Here is a 14,600-nt window from a genome sequence, read left to right as displayed (position 1 = left end):
AGTTGTTTTTTATAGAAAAAAAAAAAATTCCTTTCTCTAGCATAATTCACCAGCATTTTCTTTAGTATGCAATTGTTGAAATGCTTTCAAAGCTGATCATTATGGAACACTGAAGTTTTTATTTCATAATTTTTGTTTAATAGAACATGTAGTATAGTTCTGGATCTTGATGTAAAATGTTAAAACAAGGAGGGGTGATTTTGTCAGTCAGAAATACTATGTTACAGAGAACTTTCATTTTTAATTGTACACTTTATTGTAATCTCATTTGTTTTTAGAAAGCTTTTGAGGTTCATAGGCACTACAAATGACAGTAGGCTCTTGAAATACCGTGCACTTAGGCTTTTCTCATCTAGGCTTGTGTTAATGAATACAGATTTCAGTGAAAGCACTTAAGTATCTGATGAAAGAACAGGAACTCTGGTGTCCTGACGAAGGAGGGGACGATCTTCCCTAGTGAGTGAGCAGGCTCGGGGGCCTGCAGTGCTGGGTGATTAATGGTACAGGCGCTGCCCCTGCGAGGACCTAGGAAGAATGGGGCTGCCCGCTGGGCTCGATGGGGACTGTCACCTGGGCAGCCAGCCATCCTCGTGTGAAGTCAGCAAGGCACCACTTCATAAGCAGCTCCTTCCACTGTCACCCTGGGAATTTCTGAGTGAAACGCACATGTAGGACATCTGTTTTCAGTGTTCTTCTTTCTTCAGAGCAGTGAAAATGGTGGTTTTGTTTGAGAAAGGAAAAGGGGAAAAGCCAGATATGAACTCAGTGTTTGAGAAACTGGTCATGTTTCTGTATCTGCTGAATTTGCCCCAATAATATTTACTCTTTTGTGATTTTTCTTTTCAAAGAAATGTATGAATTAGGCAATTTCAAATCAATGTGTTCCCCTAGCCTAGGGCTTTTGCATGAACTACAGACCCACTTTATTTATTGGCTTCCTAGTTTCTTTACTTAAGATACCAGCTACCTCAGACTCAGCCTGTCTCCCACCCAAATCCTAACATTTCCCTAACTCTGACCCTCTGAGAACATTTCTTCCCTCTTTCCAGAAAGTCCAACTACACGACACAAAACTTCCCCATTAAATAAGGCCCCCCTGATCTAGATGGTGTGCACTGCAGAGGTGGTTTGAACAGTAACGTAAAAATGCTCACACTCTGTGTATAACACTATTTAGCCAGGTCAGAGGGAAATCTGCCCAAAACTTCACTTAATTTTTTTAAATTAATTAATTGGAGGCAAATTACTTTAGAATATTGTAGTGGTTTTTGCCATACATTGACATGAGTCAGCCATGGGTGTACATGTGTCCCTCATCCTGAACCCGCCTCCCTCCCCATCCCATTCCTCAGGGTCATCCCAGTGCACCAGTTCTGAGCGCCTGTCTCATGCATTGAACCTGGACTGGTGATCTGTTTCACATATGATATTATACTTGTTTCAATGCTATTCTCTCAAATCATCCCAGCCTCACCTTCTCCCAGAGTCCAAAAGTCTCTTCTTTACATCTGTGTCTCTTTTGCTGTCTTGCATATAGAGTCATCGTTACCATCTTTCTAAATTCCATATATATGCGTTAATATACTGTATTGGTGTTTTTCTTTCTGACTTACTTCACTCTGTATAATAGGCTCCAGTTTCATCCACCTCGTTAGGAATGATTCAAATGCATTCTTTTCAATGGCTGAGTAATACTTCATTGTGTATATGTACCACAGCTTTCTTATCCATTCGTCTGTGGATGGACATCTAGGTTGCTTCCATGTCCTGGCATTGTAAACAGTGCTGCAATAAACACTGGGGTACACGTGTCTCTTTCAATTCTGGTTTCCTCGGTGTGTATGCCCAGCAGTGGGATTGCTGGGTCGTATGGCAGTTCTATTTCCAGTTTTTTTTTTAAGGAATCTCCACACTGTTCTCCATAGTGGCTGTACTAGTTTGCATTCCCACCAACAGTGTAAGAGGGTTCCTTTTTCTCCACACCCTCTCCAGCATTTATTGTTTGGAGATTTTTTGATAGCAGCCATTCTGACTGACGTGAGACAGTACCTCATTGTGGTTTTGATTTGCATTTCTCTGATAATGAGTGATGTTGAGCATTTTTTCATGTGTTTGTTAGCCATCTGTATGTCTTCTTTGGAGAAATGTCTGTTTAGTTCTGTGGCCCATTTTTTTATTGGGTTGTTTATTTTTCTGGAATTGAGCTGCAGGAGTTGCTTGTATATTTTTGAGCTTAATTCTTTGTCAGTTGCTTCATTTGCTATTATTTTCTCCCGTTCTGAAGGCTATCTTTTCACCTTGCTTATAGTTTCCTTTATTGTGCGAAAGCTTTTAAGTTTAATTAGGTCCGATTTGTTTTTCTTTTATTTCCAGTATTCTGGGAGTTGGATCATAGAGAATCCTGCTATGATTTATGTCAGAGTGTTTTGCCTGTTTTCCTCTAGTTTTATAGTTGCTGGTCTTACGTTTAAATTTTAATCCATTTTGAGTTTATTTTTGTGTATGGTGTTAGAAAGTGTTCTAGTTTCATTCTTTTACAAGTGGTTAACCAGTTTTCCCAGCACCACTTGCCAAAGAGATTGTCTTTTCTCCATTGTATATTCTTGCCTCCTTTGTCAAAGATAAGGTGTCCACAGGTATGTGGATTTATCTCTGGGCTTTCTATTTTGTTCCATTGATCTATGTTTCTGTCTTTGTGGCAACAGAACTTCACTTTTTTAAAAACACACATTGTTAATGTGCAAAAGTCATTCATCTGATATCTTAAAAACCAGGGCACCCTTTTTCTCATTCCTCTCTGCCCTTTATAATATTTGCCCCTGGAACATTCTCTGGGGCTCAGCTGTGCCACTCCACCAGCCATCTTCATGATGACTTGTGACTGAAGAACACATCCTTGTCAGAGCATTCTTTCTTGGCTGCACCATGCAGCTTGCAGGATCTTAGTGCCCCTACCCTGCCCCCCAACCAGGGATTGAACCTGGGCTCTGGCAGTGGAAGCGCAGGATCCTAACCACTAGACCACTAGGGGACTCTCCCCTTGTCAGGTCATTCTTGATCAGAGTGACACAAACAGCTCCTTTGACTACAGTCTTTCCAGGTAAATGGAGACTAAAGAGACAGCTGACTAAACGCGATACATGAGTCTAGATCAGGCCAATGAAGGGCATTTATGGGACAACTGCCAAACTTTAGATAAGGTCTGAGGATTAGACTACAATATTGTATCACTGTTAATTTCCTGCTGTTGATCATTATATATGATTATACAATGTGATTATGTATGTTTGGTTTTAGGAAACTGCACTGAGGCTGCAGTTTTCTTTCAGATATTTCCAGGAAAAAGCATATGTGTGAGTTACATGTGCATGTGTGGGTATAAGTATGAACACATGTGGAAGGAGTGAGGATGGATGATAAGGTTAAGTAGGAGAGCATGGATGTTTAGGCAATCTTGAAAGGCAGAGAAGAATTTGTTCTACCATGTTTCCCACCTTTTTCCAAGTCTTAAATAGGAACTTAAAAAAAAAATGATCCAGACAGGTAGAGCTAACCAGGAGGAGACAAAGATGGACAGGAAAACCTCTGAACATGGAGTCCTAGGTGGCTAAGTCTAGTTAGTTCTAAAGTCCCAATTGTTGGGTTTCTATGGAGCCTCTATTCTCTTCTTTTAAGCAAGATGTCCCCCAAATCTCATCCCTTGGCTGAACAAACAATATGCCTTTCTCACCAGGCTGAATTCTCTTGGTTACCTGAAATCCCAGGTCAATGTCTTTTCCCTAAATTCCTCCCGCCCCAGAGCTTATGTAGAAGGCTGCATTCCTCTGTGCTAATTTACTGGGAGCCACTTTTTATCTACTAGAAGACCCAAACACTGGCGCGGGCAAATGGGGTATCCTGGGAAGCTCCACCATCCGCATTCTCCAGTGGAGATCATGTGCTCCTATGTGGGAGGTGGGCGAGTGGCAAGTGGAGGGAAGAAGTGGGCGAAGCCCTTCTGCTCCATACAGGCACGGCCTATGGTCTCCATTCATTGCTCTCTCTGGTTGAGAATACAGCATGTGACACACAATGTGCCAGCAGGCAGAACTAGAACTCCTGGATTAGGGGCTGTCACTGTGTTCTGTTTGGGCAGACAAGAAATATTTATTAGGCATGCATTGCAATAATAAGGCTAGTTCTGCTTACATTTGGGTGATACTTTATAAATCAGGTTCCCATGAAAATCACTGGCTCCTCTTACAAATGATGATGCTGAGGCAGGGAACTTATTGGGTTCCTTAAATCCCACTGAACTACTTAGAGGTCAGGGTCTTGATTTTTCAGCCCAGGTTCTTTCTGCTCACCCATCCTGCATAGACCTTGTTTGAGACTCTACAAAGGGGATCCTCTACCTGCCTGAGGCTACCACAGTCTGGGAGAAGATTATATTCACTCTTGATGGACAGAGGGCAAAGCCATGTTGATTTAATCATGGTTCTGGGTTTTACAAGTCAAGTGAATCTATAAGTTCTTCCGTTCCTCTAGCCTTCTGTTGGGCTTCCTGATAAAAAATGCAAGAAAAGAGTGACTTTTCAAGAGGTGCAGTATATACTTAAAGAGACCACAGCTGCCAAAAGATGTTTTGCTGACTCCCAGCTGCCAGTGAATTGCCCTGAAATTCAGTGAAGAGGGCAGGCTCCTGTCTCCCACAGCAGAACTCTTGTTTGCTGCAACTTGCAGCCAAGGATGGGATGCTGAGTCTCTCAGGCCAAAGCAGGGATGTGCTGTGGATGCAGGTCAATCTTACTACTTTAATTTGCTAAGGTTTGGGAAAATTTCTGGCCTCTTGTTTGCCTTCTGTTGATCAGATGAGATGATACATGCAGAGCCCTGGGTACCCAGTGAGTGTAATAAGTGATAACTGCTGTAGTAATTACAGCAATAATGATATTAACACTTACTGTAATAATAAAGTAATGGTATTAGAGCAGTCAGTGGCATGGGGTCAGGGGTATAGTAGGTGTGGCCCACCCAGTAGGAAAGAGTTTTATTAGTGATGCAAGATAATAAAAAGCAGGAGAACTCTGTACTTTCCTCAGTTTTGCTGTGAACTTAAAACTACTCTAAAAAATAAGGTCAATTAAAACATCTTTAAAAAATAAAGGAAAGAGAAAGCAGACTCATGATTAATGGCTGGGGTGTGATTTTTCAGTTCTCTGAAGATGACAATGCACTCCCTTCTTTCCTGCACTGGAGTGGACCCGCTTACCCTACCCTTGGTATGCCACTAACAATACTGTTGTTTTTTAAATTGTTCTATGGGCTGTGCAAATATTCAAACAAGTTGCATGCTAATTAGGAAGTAATGTTGGTTGGTAGAATGATAATCAATCATTCCAGTGTTTCTCCATGCACAGTTGGGTGTTAAACGCTGGTGACACTGACCCCCAGGTACTGCTGGGACCAAAGGCCACAGGTCTGGGGCTCTTCATGGCTCTCTCCACTGAGCTAAGCAGCCGCATCATCTCCACCCAGTGGGGCTGCAGCTGAGTGACTTTACTGTGAGGAGCTCTTCTGGAGGGTACCCACCACACCCCGGCACCTAGGGGAGATCTTCCCTGATACACAGACAGGTGCAAGTCTTGACCTTACGTCACCAACATGATGGTTTCCTTTCCTTGGCCTAATGAAAGGTTCTTTTCCCTCTGAGCAGGAAAATGCCCAGCTAATCAGAGAAGTGGAAGTAGACAAGGTGACCACGCTCTCCAGGGACCAGGTGGAGGCCATCAAGCAGCTGTGGCAGGATCCTGGAATCCAGGAGTGCTACGATCGCAGGCGGGAGTACCAACTGTCAGACTCTGCCAAATAGTGAGTACAGAGCCCCGGGCTGCGGCCACACTTCACAGGAGCTTCTTACCAGGGAGAAATGAGCTACCTGCTAAAATGCAGGCACTCAGCCACAGCACGGCCTCCCTCTGCTCCTCTGCATTTTGATGCCTCGCTTCCCACCTCCTAAATTCAGTCCCCCTAAGGAGCCCCCTAGATAGCCCTCCTTGCCCATACCTACCTTTCCTCATCTAGTTTTAAGCCTCTGTCCTTTTCACTGAGAGGCTAAGTCAATTGTGGGCTTTCCTTGGTGGGACTGATCTCATTTGGGGTGCTGAAGTTATATGATTTAAACCAGGACTACAACTGCTTCTGGTTTATCCTTTCCCCTCTCCATATCCCTCTGCTTCCTGGTTTCCTGACTGGCAACAGCAGGTCCAATTGCCCTAAAATCAAGAATTTAGACCCAGCAGTGCAGTACACCCATCCGTGGCTGACCTGGTGCTGCCCTCAAGTGGACAAAATGAGTCATGGACGGCAGCTCAGTTTGGGAGCTCTTTGTTCATTAACTCCTTGTGAATGAGTAATCAGTAATCTGTTAGGGTAAAAAGAAGTAGATAGTTCTGCATGCAGATGATCCCACAGAGATCACAGAATTTGATTTTAAGAATTCCCCAAGACAATGCCTCTGCCCAGATCACTGGGCAAATAGTTGGATCATGGTCCTTTGAAGGGGTGAGGATTCCTGCTTCTACAGCTCAGCTCCTTCCCTCTTGCTCTGGGTCACTTCCACCCTCTGAGGGCTTTGGAATTCTTTCCCAAGACCCATCCCCTTCCCTTTATGTGCTGCCATCACCCTCCAAAGTGGTGTGGGTAATTCACCCATCCTGACAAGCCAGAGGGCAGGAAAGGAAACCAGAATCTTACCTCCTTAATTTCACTGGCCTTCCTCTGGTGTTTGTTCCAGGCTGAGTGCTGAATGACATGAATCCAGGTTAGTACGACACAGCAGCAAAGCAGGAAAAGGAACTAAAAGTAACCCCAGTAAGTCGTTAGATCAGCACATAAGACAGCAGGGCAGAAAGGAGGGCAGCCAGCCTTTGACAGCTGGGAGCCAGGGCACCCCTGAGTCCTCCCTGGTCCAGCCTGTGTCACTGGCTTCCGGGAAGGCCCTGGGGAATGGCTAGGGCTCTTGATATGGATCAGCTTGGGAAAGACCCACTAGGCCTGCTGTAGAATTCAGTCGGGGCTGACAACTGGGGCAAGTGCATGGAGAAGAGTGTGGAGAGTGACTGGCATGGTGGACAGGGCTGTACAGAAAAAAGGGAACTCTCAAACCTGGCACAGGTGAGAGACCCCAGACGCTTCCGTGGTCCAGGTCAGTGGTGATCACCTGCTCTGCTGCCACTGTCTGCTTCTTTGGAGAGGTATTTGATGTGTGTCTGCTCTGTGCCGGGCATGGAGGAAAGGGCTGTAGGTACAACTGGTGCTTTCTGCCCTGAAGGAGCACAGGCTCTGGTGGGATGACACAGAGATTCGCTCAGTCATGCCCAACTCTTTGCGACCTCACAGACTGTGGCCCAGCAGGCTCCTCTGTCATGGATTTTCCAGGCCAGAATACTGGAGTAGGTTGCCATTTCCTTCTCCAGGGGATCTTCCCGACCCAGGGATTGAACCTGGGTCTCCCGCATTGCGGGCACATTATTTACCATCTGAGCCCCAAGGAAGCCTGACAGGCATAAATTAAAGCACCAGAAGTCCATGGCGATAAGCCCTGGGGCTGTGGTCACAGAAGGCTGCCCTGGTGGTTCCAGCCCCGGCACACCTAGGTGAGCGCTCCCTGTGTGGTGGGTGCGGGAAAAGGTGGGGCCACCTCCATGTGCAGGGGGCTCCAAGTCATCAGCACTGCCACTGGCCAGGGCCTCAGTTATTTACTCAAAAGTGCCTTTTTCAAAGGCCTTAACATTAAAAAAGAAGTGTCTTCTTGTTTTACCACAGAAAAAGAGACTTGTCTTAAGCCTGGGCTGTAATATATGGCCCCAAATAATCCAAGACAAGTTTGGGGTTATTTTAGGAGATGTTCAGTTTCCCAGTATAACAAGGAACTTTTTGAGAGGACTTCCCATTGGCCTCATTTATGCTTTTATATTTTCCTTTACTCTGATTTATTGAGCAAAGTAAAGTGTCCAAGCACAGCATCTACCTTCTACAATGTTCTTGGAGGAGGGCCTGTGAGAGGAGAACAGATGAAATGTCAGAGAGCCAGGTGCCGTCTCTTGCCCCCGTGGCCTGGCTGGCTCCCTCCCCAGCAGATTGATGCAGCTGAGAACCAGGAAAGACCAGAGCTGCAAACTTGAGTCTCAGCAGGCTCACCAAAGCCTCTGACCCAAACTCTCCACACAGTTTTAGGAGGGCTGGAGGGTTGCTTCTCAGGAAAGTCACTGATGAATCCATGAATGAGTGGGGGTGGCTGGGAGTTGAGGTGACTTTCTGGGTGGGGCATTTCCCCCTTGTCAGCATTTTGCTCTCTAACATCAGTTACCTGACGGACATTGACCGGATCGCCATGCCATCATTCGTGCCAACACAGCAGGATGTGCTTCGTGTCCGAGTGCCCACCACTGGCATCATTGAGTATCCGTTTGACCTGGAAAACATCATCTTTCGGTAAGTCTGTCTCCTTGACATGGTCCATTAAGGATCTGTCTCTCCAGGCTTGGAAGTCCCCAGATGGATTCTTCAATGTGTTATTGCTAAAAGGGCTTATATCTCTTAGAGCAACAATGGCCTTCGCCATCACAGGGTATAAGAATTGTGGTTGGTCTCAAGTTGTACAATGGATACAAACACACCTTTCTATTCCCTTTAGAGAAGAAGAGATTCCCTACTGATGTCTGGAATGCTTCTCGTGTGTAACACACACACACACACACAGATGTATATTTCTGTAACCCACAGATTGGCAATACTGGGGTCTTTTCCGTGAAGTTGAATATTTCTCTTCCCTTCTATTCTCAGCTCCAAGATTTATCATTGCAAATTTCAAAGCACTTTTATATCCGTTTGTTCCCTTGTCCCTCCTAACACTTGTTACACATGGTTGTCTGGAGACAGCACGAGTACAGTCCTGCCCTGTCCACCCTGAATCTTGTGCTGCTGGAGTGCTGTCAAGCTGGAGGAACCCTCTGGTCTAGCCCCCTGATACTTGGCATCTCTCTGAGCACATGCCCATTACTTTATCTAAACCTTTTCAGAATCAATTTCTGCTTAACCCTTCCAAAACCTCCCTTTAGACAGGCCCAGCACAGCACGCTTAAAGTGTATCCTTTGCTACCTGAGAGAGGTCCCCGAACTCACTTCTGTAAACTGCCCGAGCCCTGGAACATTCGAGCTTGTGACTGATCCTTGGGCTATGACACCCTGAACTTGTCCCAAAGACACAGGTTAAGGCTTTGGGTCTCCACATCAGACAGAGGGCACCTGCAGGTCTTTCTAGGGAAGGGGTAGCATTCAGCTAATGCACAAAGAATCTCTGGATTAACTGGAGGGGCCAGGAAACAAGAGGTGGCGAGTAGTCCAAAAGCCTGCCTGCCTTTCTGCCTGGTATCCTGGCACTCTGGGATGGTTTGGGCACCACCCAAGTGATGCCTGAACTTCTGCCTGGACTACTGCAGCAGCTCCCTAACCAGTATCCTCAAGCAGGCTCCATCTGAGTGACCTCTGCGTGCATCTTCAGTAACTTCACTTACATTCTGTTGCCTCCTTTGCTAGGAAACATCCAGTGGTTCCTCATTGCCTAAAGCAGCAGTGCTCAAGCATTTTAATCTGAGGATCCCTTTTTATTCCTAACGATTATTGAGGACCCTAAAGAGTGCTGATTTCCATGTGTTTTCCCCCCAGAGAGTCCTATGTTTATTCTATTGAACAGGATGGTGGATGTTGGTGGCCAACGATCGGAAAGACGGAAATGGATTCACTGCTTTGAGAGTGTCACCTCCATTATTTTTTTGGTTGCTCTGAGTGAATATGACCAGGTGCTGGCTGAGTGTGACAATGAGGTATGCTGGGTGGGGAGTCTGGTTAGCTGTGGAAAACAGAAACCTATTTCTGCAGTTTGCAAGAAGCCAGCCCACTCTGGCATCAGGCCCTATCCCTTAGGTTAAGTCGCCTCACTCCTGAAGTGTAGCCTGTGGGCTGGCAGTCCTAGCATGACCTGGGTGCTTGTTAGGAATACACACCTTCCGAATCACTCCAGGCCAAATAAAGCAGGATCCTCAAGAAGATCCCAGGTAATCTGAGAATCACTGACCTAGAATCCTGACTCTCACACTTGGATGGACACTGAAATTCCCAGGGGACCTTAAAGAACAACTATGTGTGGCCTGACCTTGGCCATCTAGTCTTCATGAAGGGTGGAGCCACTCAAAAACATGGGTCTCAGCCTTGGCTGCATAGTGGAAGGGTTTTTTCTTCTTTAAAAACATCTTTAGGACCCTATTGTTGAGATTCTTATTTCCTGGTTTAGAGTTGGGGGCTATCTTCACTAAGCCCCCCAGGGATGCGCATATACAGCCAAAGTTGAACAACATTATTTCTAATAGACTTACCTGAGGACAGGCTTCCCAGCCTCCATGGTGCTCTCAAATTAGGTCCTGAGCTAAGCTGGCTGGGGGAGTGGTACCAGATGCTTGGTGCTGTCTGGGGGCAGCATCTGACCTTCACTTCCTCGGGACTTGCTCAGGGCAGCTGCCACTGATCCACCCCAGTCAGGCATCTGGTGCCCTCTGCAGAGCTGCCATGGCACTGGCTCGTTAAATTCCATTAACTGGATCTGCCAGGAAAGTGAAGAGAACCATCCTGGCCCCTTCTTTGTGAGGTTAGGGCTATTTTCTGTGTGATAATCACCGTCTTTTCCCCTACCTTTTGCACCAGACCTCTTGACCTTTTAGAAATACCTCTTGCCTGTAGGGAATGAAAGAAAATCAATAAAGAATTCTGTCCAGGATTAGACAATAATTATGAACAAATTCTATCTTGTATTTCTTGAAAGCAGACTTTTCTCTGAGGAGCACAGTTACATTAGCTAATTAGTGTGGATTAGCCCATTTACTAGTGTCATTGTGCAAAGAAGAATAGAAATCTTGGCTGACACCCAGCTCTCCCAGTGGAGAGTTTTATTTATTTATTTTTTTTAAAGCAAAGGCATTGAGTTATCAATATGAAAAATTAGCTCCAAACTTGTCTTAGGAATTACTTAGAACGTTTCTCAGGGAAGATTAGTCAGGTGAGCCAGGGATGAGTACCTTAGCCTGATGTGCTTAGAAATTACTTTCTCCTCTCTGAAAAATCCTAGGTATCTGGGGGAAAATGAAGTGGTTGCCACTCCAGACTTTTCTGTCCTGGCTGGAGATATGTCTTGAATCCACTCACTATGGTATATAGGATTGTTGTAGTTCCTTGGAGCTAATTATTGATAAGACCATAATTAATGCTAAAGAAGCTTTAAAAACAAGTGAAACCTTACCTTCCTGGTGACAGATTCCAGAACTGATCCCCAAAAATGTACTAAGTGGGAGAATGGGCCCAGGCATTGGGAGTCATAGGAACAGAAATTTAGGGAGTGTCCCTCTGTAGCAGGAGGGCTGTGTTTCTTAGTCTAAAGCAAGGAAGGAAGGAAGGAAAGGGTTTCTTTCTTGTTAGAAATACTTGGGAGAGGGCAGAATGCTAGATTATTGTCACCAGAGAAGATTTATACATGCCCTATCTACTTTCATTTAATATTTTCTTGCCAGTGTCTAATGTTCAGAAGTTATTACTGTCTGTCTACATAGCTTCCACTGGATCATGCTATTGTACAGTCCTGGGAAAGCATTTACATCCTTGTGAACAGTATGCTCCCCATAAAACGGGGACCCGTTCCCTTGGAGAGTGTTGGCTGTGTTACCCACCTGTCAAACATGGTGCAGGGCAGGTGCTCAGCAGTTAGTTCTCCTCTCCACCAGCGTCCCTGAGGGCGGTGGCTCTGCCAGAAGAGCCCTCCTTCCTCATTGTCATTGGACTCCCGATGCCCAGTCTGGAAGCCAACACCCAGTGAAAGGGCATCTCAGGTCTGTAGTTCTGAAGGATCCCCCCACTTGGTAATCCCAGTAGTTATACACAGAAAACTTGTGTCAACTCTGGGTTGCAACCTTCCTTTTCCAAGTTACACAAGAGCCTTTCTTATATCCTTATGTGTTTGTGGGCCAGAGAAGAATTTGCACGAGAGGAATTCCAGAAGAGGGTGATTAATGGGAGGGTGAGGATGAGGGAAATAGAAGCAGGGACCACCTGCCACACCCTCCCCAGCCTGAGCAAGGCCAGCGACCTGGAGAGGACAGCTGGGTAAGAGGACAGCTGGGTAAGAGGACAGATGGATGGAAGCAGTGATTCAGCATGCTGTTCCAAAATTATTGTTTTTCTTCCTAGTTTATCCTAAATCTCTTGTTTTTCATTTAGAACCGCATGGAAGAGAGTAAAGCCTTATTTAAAACTATCATCACCTACCCCTGGTTTCTGAACTCATCAGTGATTCTGTTCTTAAACAAGAAGGATCTTTTGGAAGAGAAAATCATGTACTCTCATCTAATTAGCTATTTTCCAGAATACACTGGTAAGTAAGTGTCCATCCTGTGGCCCCGACCTCCCTGACACCAGTTCAGAGTTCTCAGCATAGCTTATCTGGGCCTCCTTGATCTGCCTCTAATGGACTTTCTTACCATCCCTCACTCCTGAATGGAAGCTCCAGTCACATCAGCGTGTTTTCCCCTCAGCACCTCTGCACATGCCTCTTCTACTGCCTGGGATGTACTGCCAACTCCCTTGCTAATTCTGCTTTGTTCTCTGAGGCCCAAATCGGGCACCTCCTCCTTTGGGAAGGCCTTCTGATCCTCACCCCACCTCCTTCCACAGCAGGTGCACCTCCTCAGGCTCCCCTGGGGGCCTGGGCTTGCCTTGCTCTCTCCACCTTCAGCTGTCTTGTCCCAGCAGACCCTGAGGGCAGAGACTGCCTGACTCTTCTCTGCACTTCTAGTGCCAAAATGTGGCAGCCCCTTCACCAGACAGGGTGGACACGGAAGTTATCTTTATGACTTCTCCAAGGTAGAGAGAGGGTTTGGACCCTGTCACTAATTAACTCTGGTGCAGAAACATTACTAAGTGTGATACTGATATTTAGACAAGTGGTGTTTAAACGCTCTCCTTTTTGCTTTTATTAACCACATTGATAATGTAGCATACAGCTTTCAAGCTTCACAATCAGACTTGGGACCTTAGCTGTGTTAGGCCCCATATTCTCTCTTTTCCCTCCTCTACTTAAGAACTGCCTCTTCAGGGACTTCCTGGTGCTCCACTGGCTAAGACTCTGTGCTCACAGTGGAGAGGGAACTAGATCCCGCATGCTGTAACTAAGATCTGGTGCAGCCAAAGAAATCAGTTTTTTAAAGAGTAATTACCTCTTCAAAAATGGTCCAAATCAGAAAATTAAATTAGGTCACTATTTTTCAACAGATCTCCTTCAAGTATGATTTTTAGATACCAATGGACACTTAAAATACCCTTCTGCAAGTTCATAATAAAATAATGCCCCAAGTAAAAAGGTCTCTAGAAATAAGATGGCTCAAAGAAGGATTCCCAATAAAAACAAACAAGAATACACTGAATATGACTTTTGAGAGGGCCTGGTGGTGAGCTGGTATCTTTCTTTTTGATTCTGACTGCCCTCTTGACAGGACCAAAGCAAGATGTCAAAGCTGCCAGAGATTTCATCCTGAAGCTTTATCAAGATCAGAATCCTGACAAAGAGAAAGTCATCTATTCCCACTTCACGTGTGCTACAGACACAGAGAATATCCGCTTTGTGTTTGCTGCTGTGAAAGACACAATTCTACAACTAAACCTGAGGGAATTCAACCTGGTTTAAAAGCTGCTGTGCACCCCTCACCTGGGCCAGAAAACCAGATTTGTTTTATTTGCAAGTGCTCTAACATCACCCAGCTCAGCCCACTTGGTGGCGCCAAGTCCATCATGCAGCCACGGGGACAACGATGGGTGATGGAGCTTGTAAGACGTTTGAATTCAGCAAAACTTTTTCAAAGTCTTGCTTTTACATTTCTTTTCTTAACTTTAATCTGTAAGATTTTTGTATAATTTTTGAATTTGGTATTCTACAAAAGTCTAAAAAGCCACTGTGATTTATGGTTTTTTTTTTAATTGAAGTGTGTGTGCCAGTAGCCATTAGAAAAATCACATAACAGAGGAGCCTGTCAATTTATGGATCCTGCTTTGAGACCTCTAGTATTAGATGGGTAACCTTTTTTAAAAATTAAATATTGTCATTGTTTTCCTCTCTTCATGCTGAAGTATTCAACATGCAACCAAAGATTTTGTTTTTGAAGTTTGGTCTTCTTCATGTTAACTTCCTAAGTCAAATTAATGATTGTATCAGTACCTCTAATTTAGTTTTGCCACAATTTAATTACTGTGGGCTCTAGATAGTATTAAGTTGTGTTGGTGAAAAATGTGTGGTGAAAACTTACACATATATATATATATATTCCAATGTAGATGACCAGGCCTTATAAACTTATGAAACAGCTAAAAGCCCAAATTGTGTAACGAATGTACTGTAACCTCTGCCAGAGTTCTGATGGCTACCACAGATTTGCTGTTTGAACCACGTATGTTGTGCTTTTCTGAGGAGGCTAAGAATATACCATTATGCCATTAGCACTGGATTATGTTTCTTTGAGCTCATG

The 14,600-nt window shown here is 44.9% G+C and overlaps 1 protein-coding gene across 1 annotated transcript in view; it reads left to right on the top strand.

The window, feature by feature from the left end:
- GNA14 (G protein subunit alpha 14) overlaps positions 1 to 13,765 on the top strand; it is a 195,847-nt gene extending 182,082 nt beyond the window's left edge. The window contains exons 3-7 of the mRNA XM_052644821.1: positions 5,696 to 5,850; positions 8,347 to 8,475; positions 9,737 to 9,866; positions 12,304 to 12,457; positions 13,575 to 13,765. Of these exons, the coding sequence (XP_052500781.1) occupies positions 5,696 to 5,850; positions 8,347 to 8,475; positions 9,737 to 9,866; positions 12,304 to 12,457; positions 13,575 to 13,765 (759 nt within the window). The remainder of the gene's footprint in view (positions 1 to 5,695; positions 5,851 to 8,346; positions 8,476 to 9,736; positions 9,867 to 12,303; positions 12,458 to 13,574) is intronic.
- The last annotated feature ends 835 nt before the right edge of the window (positions 13,766 to 14,600 follow it).

The sequence above is a fragment of the Budorcas taxicolor genome, chromosome 8, assembly GCF_023091745.1.
Source record: "Budorcas taxicolor isolate Tak-1 chromosome 8, Takin1.1, whole genome shotgun sequence".
NCBI lineage: Eukaryota > Metazoa > Chordata > Mammalia > Artiodactyla > Bovidae > Budorcas > Budorcas taxicolor.
This window is presented reverse-complemented; position numbering and strand designations above follow the sequence as displayed.